At 44.3% G+C, this 17,142-nt stretch overlaps 1 protein-coding gene across 3 annotated transcripts in view; it reads left to right on the plus strand.

The window, feature by feature from the left end:
* osbpl5 (oxysterol binding protein-like 5) overlaps positions 1-17,142 on the plus strand; it is a 104,407-nt gene that overhangs the window by 30,761 nt on the left and 56,504 nt on the right. For 2 of the 3 annotated variants that reach the window (XM_039017070.1, XM_039017072.1), the window contains 2 exons: positions 13,949-14,113; positions 14,638-14,711. In XM_039017070.1, coding sequence (XP_038872998.1) covers positions 13,972-14,113; positions 14,638-14,711 — 216 coding nt within the window. In that variant the 5' untranslated portion in view covers positions 13,949-13,971. Of the gene's footprint in view, positions 1-1,718; positions 1,824-13,948; positions 14,114-14,637; positions 14,712-17,142 lie in introns of all 3 variants that reach the window. The other variant, XM_039017071.1, reaches the window with a different exon arrangement.

The raw sequence follows: 17,142 nt of genomic DNA on the forward strand, positions 1-17,142 counted from the left end.
GTGTGCTTGAAATAGCCAAATCCACTATTTTGAAGGTGTGTCCACTACCATTAAAAAGTTTGGACACACCTACTCATTCAAGGGTTTTTCTTAGTTTTTACTATTTTCTACTTTGTAGAATAAAGGTGAAGAAATCAAAACTATGAAATAACACATATGGAATTATGTAGTAACTAAAAAACTGTTAAACAAATCAAGATATATATCATCAAGGCGAAGGATGGCTACATTGAAGAATCTCAAATCTAAAACATATATTGTTTTAAACTTTTTTTTGTTTAATACATGATTCCATGTGCTATTTCATAGTTTGATATCTTCACTATTCTTCTACAGTGTAGAAAATAGTAAAAATAAAGAAAAACCCTTGAATGAGTGTGTCCAGACTTTTGACTGGTACTGTGTATATAATTGGTATCTATATATTATTTGTTGTTTGAAATTAGCAGCAGCACTACAGAACCATCGCTACACCCCGGCACATTAGACTGACATTCCTCACTTGCTAGAGCTGCAAATAAAAGGGAAATTACACAAAATGATCAATTTGTTAGTTTTCTTCCAGACACGAAATTGGTGATATGATTTAAGCATTGACATGGACTCAGAACATTGAATTTTCTGTCTTTTTGAGCAATTGTAATACATCTGAGAACACCATTTGGGAAAATATAAAACATAATTTGGGATCAAATCACATATTTTACATGGCTCCCTTCAGAGTTGTTTATTAACCGTCATTCAGGGAAGAGTTGCAGGGGACAGGAGAAAATAAGAATGTGGCTATTTGAAGGCTATAAAAAAATAAAATAATTGTTACTTTTTTTAAAAGTAGCTTTCATGCTAGGAATGGATGTTGATCTGAAATAGTATCTAGACCTATTAGTTTATACATTAGTATCCAGACATTTATTCTATCCTTCAGCTCTAAATTTGAGTCGATTTACAAATGTAGGCCTACTACTGTGCTTAGCCTTCACCGGACCCTTTTTGAAGTGTGGAGTCCTGCTGGAGTAAGCGCATAATTGGCATCTCTGGAATATCCCTTATTTTGATATACTGCCAAGAGAATTGTAGAATACAGGAAACAGCAGAGCTAAATTCTATATTGCCTTTATGGGCTTACTTTTGGCCTTTGTCATGATGACGTGTGTGTGTGTGTGTGTAGTGGTGGGCAACCCCAGACAACTGATCCCAGGCCAGATTTGTCATTATGCACTGTGCAGACCAGTTTGGGTTAAATGTGGAAGTGGAGAGATCTGAAACCAGCTTTTACAAGCAGACCATGATGGTTCTTAAGCCATTTTCATCATGGATAATGCCTTAAGAATACCCCATCTTGCGTAGTCGTGTCAAGTTACAAATTGTGGGGCTGCGCACATATTTTTGCTACGCAAGTACGCACAACGGCATTTTTTGTTGCGTACTTGCATAGGGGATACATTTTGCTTTAGACACATTGTAGCTCATAAACAGCCCAACTTCCTTTTTCTCAGACATGACTGTCCCATCCCGGAGTGTCCCGTGACAGTCATTGAGGTGGCTGGGTTCAGGTTGTGACAGACGTCCCCTACAGCGTGTAGCTATCAGATGACCACCCACACAAAGGGCTGAACTTGCACCCTTCATCATCCTGACCCAGTTAGGCTACTCACTCACTTTCCCCGAGCAGCAGTTTAAAACATTCATGAGTGTGTCTTGTTTTTTTTGTTGAACAGCCGTATTTATCTGGACCTGTAAGTAGATCCTCTCCATCTGCCTTCTTCCTAAGTGAGGTTTATAGTGTGGGAGGTAGTGCTTCATGGAGGTTCCCGTGGTCACAGGTCAGTGTGTTTCTCTCTATGTAGGCTTGCTATTCTCCCTCCGCTCAAACTGCAGACGATTTTCTACTACTGTGTGTGTGTGTGTGAGAGCTTTCCATAGTCTCAAAATACTTCCTCTTCCGGTCTCTTTTTGTTGCAGTTGCCTATAAACACAGGACAGGACTATTGAAAGCCAAGTCCCTGATGGGCTTTGTGAAATGACACACTGGTTCTGCTCCTTGAACCGGAACGCAGCACTGAAGTAGCCATTTCAAATGGTTATCTTTTTCCTCCCTGCTCAAACTCTCATTCTGTGTAGGTAGGCCTATAAGGCTCTTTCAGAGAAGGCATGTGTGTCAGACAAAAGAGAGGTCAGCTCTCTGAAGAGCTAGGCTATAACCTGCCATGTCCCCCCCACAGCACACCCTTCACACAGAAGTCTAATCAGCCACAAGCTCAAAACTCCTCCTGCAGCTTGCCAGTGGCTGCTCCTCCACCACTCATTATTCCCTTATTTTTAGCTTGGAGGTTTTTAGATCAGAAAAAAAGTTGGTTGTCATGATGTAACGGTAGCTGTATAGGAATTGCTGCAGAGTGAGAGGGTGGGAGAGATTCTCATTTACTCAGCCGTAATGCATCATTCAAACTGCCATGAAACAGCTAAAATTAGCTGACTCTTTCATTTTAATTTTTTTTTTTATAGTTTAACTTTTCTCCCAGGAGTGCAAGAGGTATAGCCTAATGGAGGGGAATGGCATTTACAGCTAGGCTATATTCAGGGTAGGGTAAATGGACAATGCGACGGGCTATCTGTTATGTGTGGACTGACTGGGGTTCATTCTTCTACCATGTGAGTACTAGTTTTAAATTCATCTGCTTTTTTCCCCCCATGAGCTCCCCATTTTCTGGTAGGATTTGTTGTTGTTGTGGGAGAATGCCATACGGTTGGGCACGTATCCCCAGCCACTTTGAAGACGATATCCAAAGCATGGCGTCTGTCTGAATGCACAAAACGTTAGTCCAGGCCTGGATATGTAGCCACTCCGTATATTGGGATGATGACGATTATAATCGCTGGCTCTAGAAGGACGTGTTCGCCCTCTCGTTAACACTTTGAGACAATGGAGGCAGCTATAGGAACCGTCACTCATTCGCAGGGCTGCGTCATTTTCCCTCAATCACTATTGTCTGTGAAGGAGGTTCTTAATGACCTCTACTGTGTGCTTCCTTTCTCCTTCAAGACTTAAAATGAAGCCTACGTCACCTCGATTCTATCATTGACACAACTATCCCAAACAGTATTTTGGTGAATCTCCTTATCCGTCATGCCCCTTGCTACACTTGAGCCGGGCTCTCTGTCTGTGGCCATGTGCCCTTCATCTAGTCTCCCTGTACACTCCTTCCTCCCACCCCCACCCATACATCAGTCCCTTTCTTCCCAGCATTAGTAATCCCTGTGTTTATTTAGATTTTTTTTTTTGGTGGTGTGTTTTTGTGTCAGTCTTCGGGAGACACCAGCAGCCACCGACTAGCCTACGGGGTAGTTTCTTACCGTCTTGAATTTAGAGCGCACAAGGAATTGTGCACAGGCCTAGTTGCGGCCCAGTTTTGTTGGAAAGGGCAGGAAAAAACACTGATAGTGCTATGTAAGAAAAGGGAGTGTGTACTTCGCCTCTCAGTCGTAAAGGAAGTGAAGCAAAGTGGAAAAAACACATCACGTAATCTTGTTTGCTTATGCCTTTGCTGCTTATGCCCTTTTTATTAAGGTCAGTCAAGAAACGAACTACGCGTGTGTCTACCCTGCACGGTGACTGGCCTCCTGTGAAGGGCGTCCAGGAGACACGGCTCACTTAGCAGTGCAAAATGAAGGACCAGGCGGCATCATAGGTTAGGCCTTTCTAACCCAGGGTCACTGATGTTCCTGTGTTTGGCAGACACTCTGAGTGACGTCTCTGAGGAGGAGCCTGTTTGCACGTGTGTGCTGTAGGTTCACCCAAGGCGTCAGGTTTGACGTGTCAACCACACTAGTGTAGTTCTGAACGAAACTGAAGTACTGTATACTGTACTGTGACTGTCCTTGATTCTCAGAGGGGGACGGCCGGGAGCTGAAGACGGATGGAAAGAAAGTGTGAGAGAAGTGAAGCTTTCCAGTTAAATGAGCAGCAGAAGTGACACCATACACTTCCAAGTCATGGTTGCAGGCTCAAAGTGGAATAATGGCGTGACTCCCATTTAGCGAACGGGCACAGCTGTTCTGACAGCGACTGTAATAGACTCCTGGACTGAAGTAATTCTAAAAGACCCACTGTGCTGTTTTTTCCCCTCACAGCTTTGCTGGAGCGGCCTCTGAAAAAAGGCCTCCGTTTTCCTTTGAACGTCCAATGTCCCACAACCTTTCACCAGTCCTGGTTCCCTCTGGCATTTTTAAAACACTCTCTCTATCAGTAGCTCCTATTCTACATGTTCTGGTTATTATAAACCAGACTTTAAAAATGATATCCAAGTGTTATATCAAAGTTAGCTGGCCAACTGATTGACTCTCTCTGTCAAGTCCCTGGCTGTGGTTCAGTGTGGAAAATGTTTGGCAGGGCCCTGTGCCACAGGCTCAGCCTCAGTCACTCATTTCTGGGCCTGTCCCTGGCCTACACATAGACACAGCCCCCTGGCCTAGAGCATACCGGCAGATAGATCTAGACACCCTAGATCTGCTATGCATTACTGCAGCTCTATCATGCATTTCTGCAGTCTGCACCTCTACATAACAATGTGTGCATTTGATGGCGTTTCACTGCTGAAGTCAGAGTAGGCTATTGCAGTTATGCTGGTCATGTCCTACTGTTCAGTTGACTATTGGTAAGTACACTAAGGATAAGTGTAGTAGCCAATTCAAATGCATTCCTCTTTCTTGAGCTATACACCCGGACTTTGTTCACATTCGCGACCGTCTCAAGCCATGTACGGGAGTGGACTGTATGTCCTGACTTTGGCCTCAGCACGATTGCAGCACTATATGACAGTATTGATGATGGGATTGTACTCAGTCGAAGTTGGAGCATTTCAGTGGCGCAGGTCAACATGAAAAGTCTACATGGCATTTTTTTGTCTGTAGGTCCTTTCAGGTTTCATATTTCATGCCATGTTTACCAAAGGCAGTCAGTAATGCATCCGTTTAACCACAGGTAGACAGAAAAAAAAGTGTATCTACAGTGCATTCGGGAATTATTCAGACCCCTTCAATTTTTCCACATTTTTGTAACGTTAAAGCCTTATTCTAAAATTGATAATTATTTTTTGCCCCTCATCAATCTACAGACAATACCCCATAATGACAAAGCAAAAACAGGTGTTTAGACATTGTTCCTAATTTATAAAAAATGTATTATTACATTTATATAAGTATTCAGACCCTTTACTCAGTACTTTGTTGAAGCACCTTTGGCAGCGATTACAGCATCGAGGCTTCTTGTGTATGATGCTACAAGCTTAGCACACTTGTATTTGGGGAGTTTCTCCCATTCTTCTCTGCAGATCCTCTTAAGCTCTGTCAGGTTGGATGGGGAGCGTTACTGCACAGACCTCTCCAGAGAGGCTGGGCCACTCAAGGACATTCAGAGACTCGTCTGGAGCAGGATTTCTGTACTTTCTGTAAGAATCTTTCTGTACTTTGCTCCATTCATCTTTCACTCGATCCTCACTGGTCTCCCAGTCTCTGCCTCTGAAAAACATCCCCACTACATGAAGCTGCCACCACCATGCTTCACCGTAGGGTTGTTGACAGTTTTCCTCCAGACATGACGCTTGGCATTCAGGCCAAAGAGTTCAATCTTGGTTTCATCCGACCAGAGAATCTTGTTTCTCATGGTCTGAGATTCCTTTTGGTGCCTTTTTGGCAAACTCCAAGCGGGCTGTCATGTGCCTTTTGACTGAGTGGCTTTCGTCTGGCCACTCTACCATAAAGGCCTGATTGGTGGAGTGCTGCAGAGATGGTTGTCCTTCTGGAAGGCTCTGTCAGAGTGACCATTGGTTTCTTGGTCACCTCCCTGACCAAGCCCCTTCTCCCCCGATTGCTCAGTTTGGCTGGGTTGGGCAGCTGTAGGAAGAGTATTGGTGGTTCCAAACTTCTTACATTTAAGAAAGGTGGATGCCACTGTTCTTGGGGACCTTCAATGCTGCAGACATTTTTTGGTATCCTTCCCCAGATCTGTGCCTCAACACAATCCTGTCTTGGAGCTCTACGGAGAATTCCTTCAACCTAATGGCTTGGTTTTTGCTCTGACATGCACGGTCAACTGTGGGACCTTATATAGACAGGTGTGTGCCTTTCCAAATCATGTCCAATCAATTGAATTTACCACAGGTGGACTTCAATCAAGTTGTAGAAACATCAAGGATGATCAATGGAAACAGGATGCACCTGAGCTCAATTTCGAGTCTCATAGAAGGTTCTAAATACACATATGTAAATAAGGTATCTGTTTTTTTGTTTTTTTTTATGCATTTGCTAACATTTCTAAAAACCTGTTTTCACTTTTTCATTGTGGGGTATTGTGTGTAGATTAAGATTTTTTAAATTTGAATCCATTTTAGAATAAGGCTGTAACGTAACTGTGGAAGAAGTCAAGGGGTCTGAATACTTTCTGAGTGCAATGTAAGTATGTTTTCCAAAATGCATACTTCCTCTAGCTCATTGCAAAGTGGTTTGTGAAGCGCTGAGGAAGCCTGCCGTCCGTTGCCAATTGCTGCGTTCATTTGCTCGTCGGAACTAGGAATCTCTGAATTTTTCGATTTGCTAACCGGTTGCAGTTATACATGTGCCACATTCAATCAGTTGGGAAGTTGAACATTTCAGAGTTTCGTAGTTCTGACTGGCACGCGAACGTGGCATATGCATTTGCTGTTTGAGAAGCTGTAGCATCAGCTCTCGTGCCGTCTGGCAGGTTTTCCGCTCAAAGGCTCTGTGTCTATATGCTGTAAATGAGATGCATAACTAATATAATGGACACGCACCAATATGTGACAAACCACTTTTTGTAAAAAAACAAATTCAAGAAAGATAGATTGGGACAGACATTCCCATTCTGCCCAATTTAGTCTAGTCCAGTCCCGGGAGCTGTGTCCCTGTACGGCCTTGTCTTCATCAGGACTGAGTGGAGCTTAGAGTATAGCAGCCTCTCTAGTGATTGTGATTGTTGTCCTCAGCTAGCCTGCCCACTCAGGCACTGACAGAGGGCTCTTACTGTTCCCCATGAGAGCTCCCCAAAATACCCCTGATCAGTCTCTCACACACACACACACACACACACACACACACACACACCCCAACCAGCATCTAGACTAGCCCATGCACCCCATCACCCCTTTCCCAACCAGCCAGCGTTTCAAATAGAAACACACAGTTCGTGCTCGAGCTCCTGCTAAGCACTCTCAGTATAACAGAGCTGTCATTCTGCAGCCGTATGACGTTCTCTCTTTCTTAAAATAGACCTGGCTAAACCAGACTAGTTAGCTGAACCACCCTATCCCCTATAAAGTACACTGCTTTTGACCAGGGTTCATATGCCCCCTGGTAAAAACGGACGATGTAGGGAATACGGTGCAATCAGCAATTAATCCCGTCTCCTTTTATAGCCCCCTGACATGCAATACAGCAAAATACAGCTTTGGGAGAGGTTTATGTAGGCCAGGGGTGTCAAATGTATGGCCTGCGGTTTTGACAATCTTTTTCGAAATTAGTGAGAAAAAAAGAAATGTAACCAAGATACATCATACAGAAAGCCACTAAAATACAGTATTTGTCAAACCTGGGCTTTAGCCTGCCTGGATGGTAGATGGGCAGATTTTGCACCAGGCAAGCTCAATCAAGCCCAGCTAAAGTATTTGAAATCATATCAAATAGTATTTGAACCCAGTCTGGTTTGTATGTGTGAGGATGTGGCTGCAGCCCAGCCAATGCAGTATGTAGGTCATCTGGCCAGCCAGAAATCCTGATGTCGGAGGAATGAGGGGGAGGTGAGAGAGGGGGAGGATGGATGGAGAGGGAGGGAGGGAGAGAGAGAGAGAGAGAAAATCAAGGGGAGTTTAATCTGTGCCATCATGTAGAAACAGCTGGCTCACCAGTCAATCTTATCATCTCCCTCTCAAAACTCGAACACACACACATATTGCAGAGCCACACGTATGAGCTTGAGCTGCTAGTCATCTGACGTATCCCATCAGGGTGTGCCAGACGGTACTTCCCCTAACAGCGGTGTGGTGTTGTGATGGTCATAGGACTGACAGACAGCGGGGACAATAGGTCAGGGGATCAGCTGCTTTTTAAATGTTTATTTAACCTTTTATTTAACTAGGCAAGTCCAGTAAAGAGCCATTTCTTATTTTACAATGATGGCCTACCACGGCGAAACCCTCCCCTAACCCGGACGACTCTGGGCCAATCGTGCGCCGCCCTGTGGGGTTGTGATACAGCCCGGGATCGAACCAGGGTCTGTAGTGAGGCCTCTAGCACTGAGATGCAGTGCCTTAGACCGCTATGCCACTCGGGAGTTAAAGAAAGTGCACGACATGGGGCACGAACCCCACGACACTGAGATTAAGAGTCTCATGCTCCACCGACTCACCAATCTCAACTGTTTTTGTATGTTGGGGTTTATCCTACCAGACCACTCAAAATTGTGTGGACAATGGAGCCTATTTTCAAGTCATTCATAATTCACGTTTGTTGCAAAATTCCCTATATTAGTGCCCTATGGGTCAAAAGTAGTGCACTATATAGGAAGTGGGGTGCCATTAGGGACGTAGCCAATGCCATCATAGTCCTGCGAGTGGTGTGTGCCGTTTGGGAGCCGTTGAACAGCCTAATTCTCAGTCCTGTACCTAGACTACTAATGTATTCTTTTTTGGGGGGGCGTGGGGATTGAAGATTGGCTCTAACATGGATACACATTTTTAAACGAAATGCCTGGAGCCCCGGCTGCAATGCCAGCTTAACATTCAGGCTATGTTATCATGACGAAGTAGGCCTATATATTGTCTACAGGGAAGGGAGAATGACTGTTTGTCAGCAGCAGAACAGATTCAAGTCAAGTTGAAGACTAGTTAGAATGTTTTGGCGGCTAACTAGCTGTTTCATCTAGGCTACATTCCCTATGATCAGCTGATAGCCCACACCAGTAGTGGTTGCTTGCTTAGCCTATGATAAGTAATCATATATTTCATTGTCACACACCGGATAGGCACAATGAAATGTGTTGTTTTACGGGGTCAGCCATAGTAGTACAGCGCCCCTGGAGCAAATTAGGGTTATGTGCCTTGCTCAAGGAAACATCTTTTCACCTTGACCTACTACTATGTGTGATGAGTGATTTTTGTAGAAAAGTAAAGGGGCAATGTGCAGGTGCTATATCCATTTTTGGACTGATACATTAACGATATGTACCCATTTAATTATTGAGGAATATCACTTATAAACACCTCATGAGTTTAGCTCAACTGTCGTAACCCATCAGAGCCCCAAATATACGCTTGTTTTACTTCAGTGTTTTTAGAAACAATGTAAAATGGAGGCCACTGTGTTCTTGGGGACATTCAATGCTGCAGGAATGTTTTGGTACCCTTCCCCAGATCTGTACTTCGACACAATCCTGTCTCGGCGCTCCACAGACAATTCCTTCGATCTCATGGCTTGGTTTTTGCTCTGACATGCACTGTCAACTGTGGGACCTTATATAGACAGGTGTGTGCCTTTCCAAATCATGTCCAATCAATTAGATTTACCACAGGTGGTTTCTACAACTTTGAGTCCATCTCAAGGATGATCAATGGAAACAGGATGCACCTGAGCTCAATTTCGAGTCTCATAGCAGAGTCCCTGAATATTTATGTAAATAAGGTATTTCTGTAGATTTTTTTGTTGTAATAAATTTGCAAAAATGTCTACAAACCTATTTTCACTTAGTCATTATTGAGTGTTGTGTGTAGATTGAAAAAACATTCCATTTTAGATTAAGGCTGTAACGGAACAAAATGTGGGAAAAGTCGAGGGGTCTGAATACTTTCCAAATACATTGTAGTTATTTTCTAGAAACCTACCTACAGTCCACTTAGCTAAGGTAGTGACCTCAGACTGATGGTGGTAGTTAGCTAACTTACCTCCAGCAGTTTCAAGCTAGCTAATGTCATTTTTTAAAAATCGACTATCAATCAGATGGGTAGCATAGCAAATATAGCTTTTCGATTTCTCCTCGCATGTAAAGCTGCCTGATACATTAATAGCAACTGGCAAGCTGTATCATGAATAAGTCAGAAGCCAGCTAGCAATTCCAAGTTCTTGCCTTTTTTTTTTCTTTTTTTTTAACCAACAAAAGTCATGTACACTTATAAAAGAGACTTAACTTCGAGCAGATCATTTTAGTTTTATTCTAGGACTCCAAGCCTAGAACCTGTGTCTTCACCAGATGTCGTCCCCAGTCAGCTCCCACAGTCTACACCTGAACGAGTGTCACGGGCAAAATCATAGGCTGCGTCGTGTACTTGAGGGGGCGTTATTTGTCAGCGCACGTGCTTCACCTTTTTTACTTATTAGCAGCCCGGGGGGGGGGGGGGGGGAAATGACAGCTTTTTAAATGTTTTATTATTGCCATCTACAAGGGGTGTATATTCTATTTATATTGGCTAATTTAAACTTGAAACATGGCCTTTCAATGTCTGCTTTTTATTTATTTTTACCCATTTAACAATAGGTACCCTTCTTTGAGGGATTGGAAAACCTCCCTGGTCTTTATGGGTGAATCTGTGTTTGAAATTCACTGCTCGACTGCGGGACCTTAGAGATGATTGTTTGCGTGGGGTACAGAGATGATGTAGTCATTCAAAAAATCATGTTAAACACTATTTATCATGTTAAACACTATTGCGCACAGAGTGAGTCCATACAACTTATTATGTGACTTGTTTCGAAAAATTGTACTCCTGAACTTATTCAGGCTTGCCACAACAAAGGGGTTGAATACTTATTGGCTCGAGACATTTTAGCTTTTCATTTCGAATTCATTTGGGAAAAATGTCTCTCAACAATTCCACTTTGACATGATGGGGTATTTAAAGTCAGGCTGTAAAACAACAGAATGTGGATAAAGTCCAGGGGTGTGAATACTTTCTGAAGGCACTGTGTGTATAGGCTGCATTTGGATTACTGTTACAATGCAATTTGGGTTGTTATAATTGGATTCGTTATGCCATTTTTAAAATTATTAATGTACGTGTTTGACATTTTACTGCATTGTTAGGAGCTAGTAACATAAGCATTTCGCTGCGCCCACGACAACATCTACTAAACTGTGTACGTGACCAGTAAACTTTGATTTGATGTGATTGGCTGATTGTTACCGTGTAGCAACAATGGATCATGTGACTCGAAACGTCAAACTGTGGCTATGCATTCTAAGAATACTTCTGTGTCTCCCCTCCTATTTGACACTATTGATAGGAAGTCTCTTTGACACTACTGATCGTTGACGATCCCGTCTCCCACGGGTCCTCCTTTCTCCGTCACCCCCGATTTATGAGCAGTGTGAATATTAATGGTACGGTTGGAACACGACGCCTAACTGTGCCTGTCCCAAAGCACTTGGACGTTTAATTGCCTGTTCCTTCCTGTGGCGGAGGTCCAGCTGTGGCTTTCCTTCGCTGCAGTCGTCTCCATTACACACCCAGGCAGACTAGAGTTACTGCAGCACAATGCCAGACGCTGTCCCCTCGCACTCAGGACATACACACGCTAATACACAACCTATAACTCGACGCACGTATAACGCGGCATAGGCTAAGTGACTGTGTAAGAGTGCATGTCATCGTCAGTACTCACTGCCTCCTCTCTCTCTCCTGTGTGTGTGTGTGTGTGTTAGAGAGAGCTGGGATTGGTTGGTATAGCATTCCCCCCCCCCCCCCCCCCACTGTAGCATGAGCTTGTATAATCCCCCTTAGCGAGGAAAAGCAGACGGACACAGCCACGAAACACACACACAAGCAATAATTCCCCTGCCCTCCAACTGTTTTTGCCTGTCGAGATTGGGTCTGCCAAAAGGTCTCGGCGTCTGGGCTGGTATGGGAAGTGGGTCTGTCCTCTCTGTCTGACGTTGGCCTGCCGCCGTGTCTATGGGCTGTTGTGTAACAATGGAAATAACAGGCTCTCTGCTGCTGCTCCGCAACCCACCCTACACACTCTCTCTCTTACTCTCTCTCTCGCTCTCTCCTCTGTCACACACACACACACACTGCAGCAGCAACGGGAGACTATTTATAGACCAACCCAGCTCGGGGAAATTTGGGGAAGGCTAAATTCTCCCACTCTCATTTGCTCTCCCTGTCCCCCTCTCTCGCTGTCCCTCCTCTTCCTCGCGTCTTTCTCTCTCTCCCCTCTGCCTCACACACACTAAAACACATTAATTTATATGCTAAGTTTTGAACAGCAAAAAAAATGCAGTTGTGTGATGGTCTAGCTCAAAAGCTGTGTGGTCAGGCAGTTGCACCACATATCTACGTTATAGATCACATTTGTACTCTGAATGGGTTGTAGCTGTGGCCTTTCGATGCGTCTTTTCTCAGCAACTGTGCTCTCGTTCAGAGAGAGAGACCGGAGCGAGAGAGACCGAGAAAGAGCGGGATGTGAGGGGGCAGAGAGGAAGTGCGGATAGGGGATGGGAGTGTGAGTGGATTGAGCGATTTAAGTGGTAGAGGGCACCTTTTCTTTGAGAAAGAGGAAAACGAGAGAGCCATGACCGGCTTGAGTTGTAGGCCTCCAGCGAGCCTAGGCCTATATATAATGATCCTACTGAATCCCCATTGATCGGTGCTCTTCGACTCGTCGTGGAACGCCACATGGAGGAAGAAAGAAGCGCAGCAGGGAGGGGCTGGAGAGAGTGAGCTCGTGTCTGTCCCATTGTGCTCTCTATACTTCCCTTTCGATGTTCACTGCAAATCAAGGCTAAGGTGGATGCAATACCACTACACTGCCCAAGCCTAGTCCGACCTATCCAGACCTTTCAGATCTGAAAACATTGAATGTTTAGGGCCAAGGGGAAGCAGTAGGGATTGGTACGTTGTTTCATTCATTATCGATACACATGCAGACCTCACATGCAGCAACTGCTGCTCCTACATAACATCACATGTTTACATTTGAGTAATTTAGCAGGCGCTCTCATCCAGAGCGAATTACAGAAGCAATTAGGGTTAAGTGCCATCAACAGATTTTTCACCTAGTCGGCTCGGTGATTCGAACCAGCGACCTTTCGCTCTTAACCGCTAGGCTACCTGCCGCCCTTACGTCACAGTTAAAGCCAAACAAAGGAGTGAGTACTGTGTCATATTTATGGGCCAACCCTCTTTGGGCGTTAAGGGTCAGACCCTGGGCCAGTGAACTCTGTGTCTTGTTGGCTGAGGTCTACCTTTCCTCTCTAAACATGGCGAGCCTGGTGACTGTCATGCTCTGTGTGGAGTGGCGATGATGTCAGCCAATCGGTGACGGAGAGCCTGTCTGCCACAGACTGGCAATTGTATAGACGGTCGGTCGCATAGACTGGCATTGTGATACGGCCACATTGTGTGGACAGGCTGACGTAGCATAGCTGAGTCGAGCACGGTTCTCTGAAAGTCCAGAACAGTGAGGTGGGAGGAAGCGTCATGAGGGAGAGAGAGAAACTGTAGAAATAGATATGGAGGAGACTAAAAGACGGAAGGGCATGTGAAAGCTGATTTTTTAAAATATGAAACAGTGCTGAAGGTGACGTTTTGGGTATCAGTTTTGTCTGGACAGCACACAAACGCACAACTGAAAATGAAACGTACCACATTTTCACCTCGCTGGAACACTCGTCTTCGTGTTACCCCTGCTCTGTAGTCTAGTCGCTTTTTCAAAATGTTGTACTCGTGTGGTGGTTTAGAAAAATGACCAACCTTAAGTCGAGTATTTGATCGAAATCTAATGGTCTGGATTACTCGTCATGCGGTGCTTTACTATTTTTCACCATTAGTATTTACAACTTTTAGTATTTACAACTTTTAGTATTTACAACATACTAGGCTGTTTTTGTCATCTGGATTGGGTAGAGTGAGTAACAAGTCTCTCTCCTCTCTCCACTCCCCCCCAGAGGAAGAGTAGGCAGCAGACAGGATGAAGGAGGAGAACTTGTTTCATCGGAGGATGTCGCTGTCTCCCAACGCCACCTCTCCCTCCCCTCCTAAGATCGACCACCGCTCTCTGACCCGCAACATGTCTTACGGAGGAGAAAGCGAGCTCTTCCCGCTCAACCCAGGTAAGGCTGGTGTATTTTCACTAGTAACCAAACCGAAGCAAACTCACCAAAACGGGGAGGAACTACCTAACAATGTTTGCTACGTTTGTACACTAATGAATACACCCCTTGATATATACTCCACCAGACGTTTCCGTAGCCACCTTGTGACTTCACCACGCACCGCACAGAGCTTTTAATGCGTGCACTAGGTTATACCTTTACGCTAGTGCCAGGGACGTATTGTTGAGAAGAATGTTTGGTGAAGTATAAACCCTAGTGGTCACCTTTCAGTCCCAGCAGGTTACCACTAGAAATGACTGTAAACGAGTCTATCCAGGGATTTGGCATTGAGCTCTTCCAGACTTTTACCTGTCTGGCAAGTCGAGAGCATTTTTTACTTTCATAAACATCTTTTGTTACTTGCCCAGTTTATTGGGGAACGACATCTAGAGCATGCACAAATTGCAGTTGTCTGTTTGTCCAAATGCCTGCCTGCTCTCTCCAATCTGCTCTGTCTGATTGTGTATGTGTCCTGTTTGCAGGTATGGAGTCAGAAGGGAATGGTCTGTCCATGATGAGTGACGAGCTCAGCCCCGCCCAGTCGCCTAGCAGCAAGGTAAGAAGACCGCTTCTGATTGGACCTCTGTGTAACAATATCAGGTGGGTTTCCCGATATTGATGGATCTTTAGGATGAGTGGTTAGTTTTGCCAGTTTTCCCAAACCACCTTGTTAATAATCACATCACATGCTTGCTGTTCTGGGATCAGCCTCTTCTACCCAAATGTCAATCTTCTTATTTTGTGTGTGTTTATTTTTGTGCACTGCCTAGTGGGTCTCCCGGTCACGGCCGGCTGTGACACAGCCTGGGATCAAACCCGGGTCTGTAGTGACGCCTCAAGCACAGCCATGCAGTGCCTTAGATCGCTGCGCCACTCAGGAGGCCTCCAATCTTAATATGACTATACAATGGAGACACTGGACCAGTTCTGAAAAACGGCTTTGTCATATGCCAATATTGAGGCGCTCGCTTTTAATGTGTCCCGGACAAAAATATAAACACAACATGCAACAATTTCCATGATTTTACTAAGTTACAGTTCATATAAGGAAACCGGTCAATTTATATAAATTCATTAGGCCCTAATCTATGGATTTCACATGACTGGGAATACAAATATGCGTCTGTTGTTCACAGATACCTTAAAAAAGGTAGGGTTGTTTATCAGAAAACCGGTCAGTATCTCGTGTGACCATTCACCTCATGCAGGGTGACACAACTCCTTTCACATAGAGTTGATCTGGCTGTTGATTGTGGCCTGTGGAATGTTGTCCCACTGCTCTTCAATGGCTGTTTCAAGTTGCTGGATATTGGCGGGGTCGTACACATTGATCCAGCGCATCCCAAATTAGTGCAATGGGTGACATTTCTGAGTACAGATTCTTGCGACATGGCAATTTATCATTATCGTGCTAAAACATGAGGTGATGGCGGCAGATGAATGGAACTGCACGGTATCTCTGTACATTCAAATTGTCATCAATAAAATGCAATTGTGTTTGTTGTCCGTAGCTTATGCCTGCTCATACCATAACCCCACTGCCACCATGGGCACTTGGCTCACAACATTGACATCAACAAATCCCTCGCCCACACAACGCCATACATGTGGTACTGCCAAATTCTGTAAAATGACGTTGGAGGCGGCTTATGGTAGAGAAATTAACATTCAATTATCTGGCAACAGCTCTGGTGGACATTCCTGCAGTCAGCATGCTAATTACATTCTCCCTCTGTGGCATTGTGTTGTCACAAAACTGCACATTTTAGAGCAGCATTCTATTGTCCCCAGCACAAGGTGCACCTGCATAATGATCATTCTGTTTAATCAACTTCTTGTTATGCCACAACTGTCAGGTGTATGGATTATCTTGGCAAAGGAGAAATGCTCATTTACAGGGATGTAAACAAATTTGTGCGCAACATTTTAGAGAATCGAGCTTTTTGTGCTTACGGAACATTTCTGGTATCTTTTGTTTCAGCTTTTCAAATATGGGACCAACACTTTACATGTCGCGTTTATATATTTTTTCAGTGTACAGTAGATGCAAAGCTTTTCATGAACCTCAACACACAAGTTTGTTTAGACAATTTAGAAATGGGCCTACATACAATGTTTTAAAATAAATATTATGTTATTAGATTATTAGATGCCATGCTTGTTTCAGAAAGTGAATCCTTTTATTCAGGGCTATTCATTGTTTAGTCTAACGAATGTAGGTGGCAATTCGCTGATTCTAGGTTATATCCGTCATACATCGCATCAGCACAAAACACAGCACTTATTCCGAGCGTTTCTTTTCTGTGATGACTCATCAATAATAGCAGTTCCCGTCGATCATTAAGCGTTTCCAGCAGCACTGTGGCCAGGTTAAGGACATGTCCTCTCCCATTGCCCCCGACACATACACACACACACAGATCTGTGTATGGAGTGATTCCGAACTACATTGAATATCTATGGGGCTTTGACCCATCTCCCACCCAACACCCCTCGTAACTCCAGAGACAATAGCGGACTCAACACAACACAGTCACACACAGCTCTCTACCGAACACTCTAAAACACTCCCGAGTGCCAGTATGTGAAGGCTCACTTCGGAAATGCAGTGTGGATGTGATTCATGCATAAACAGCAGACATAGTCAGGTCCAATAGGGGTTAAAATGATTGGCGCTACTTTTTTCAAAACCATGTGATAACACTGATCCTTTTTCTAGAATGTTTTATGAGATTGGAGAACACGTTGGGAGGGATCTTAGACCAGTCCTCCATACAGAATTTTTCCAGATCCTTGATATCCATCGTCTGGTCTTCTGGACGGCCCTCTTCAATTCAAACCACAGGTTTTCAATAGGGTTCAAGTCCGGAGACTGATATAGGCATTGCAAAAAGTAGATTTTATGTTTGGTTAACCATTTCTTTGTGGATTTTGATGTGTGCTTGGGGTTATTGTGGTGCTGGAAGATGCACTTGCGGCCAAGCTTC

The sequence above is a fragment of the Salvelinus namaycush genome, chromosome 21 (genome assembly GCF_016432855.1).
Source record: "Salvelinus namaycush isolate Seneca chromosome 21, SaNama_1.0, whole genome shotgun sequence".
NCBI lineage: Eukaryota > Metazoa > Chordata > Actinopteri > Salmoniformes > Salmonidae > Salvelinus > Salvelinus namaycush.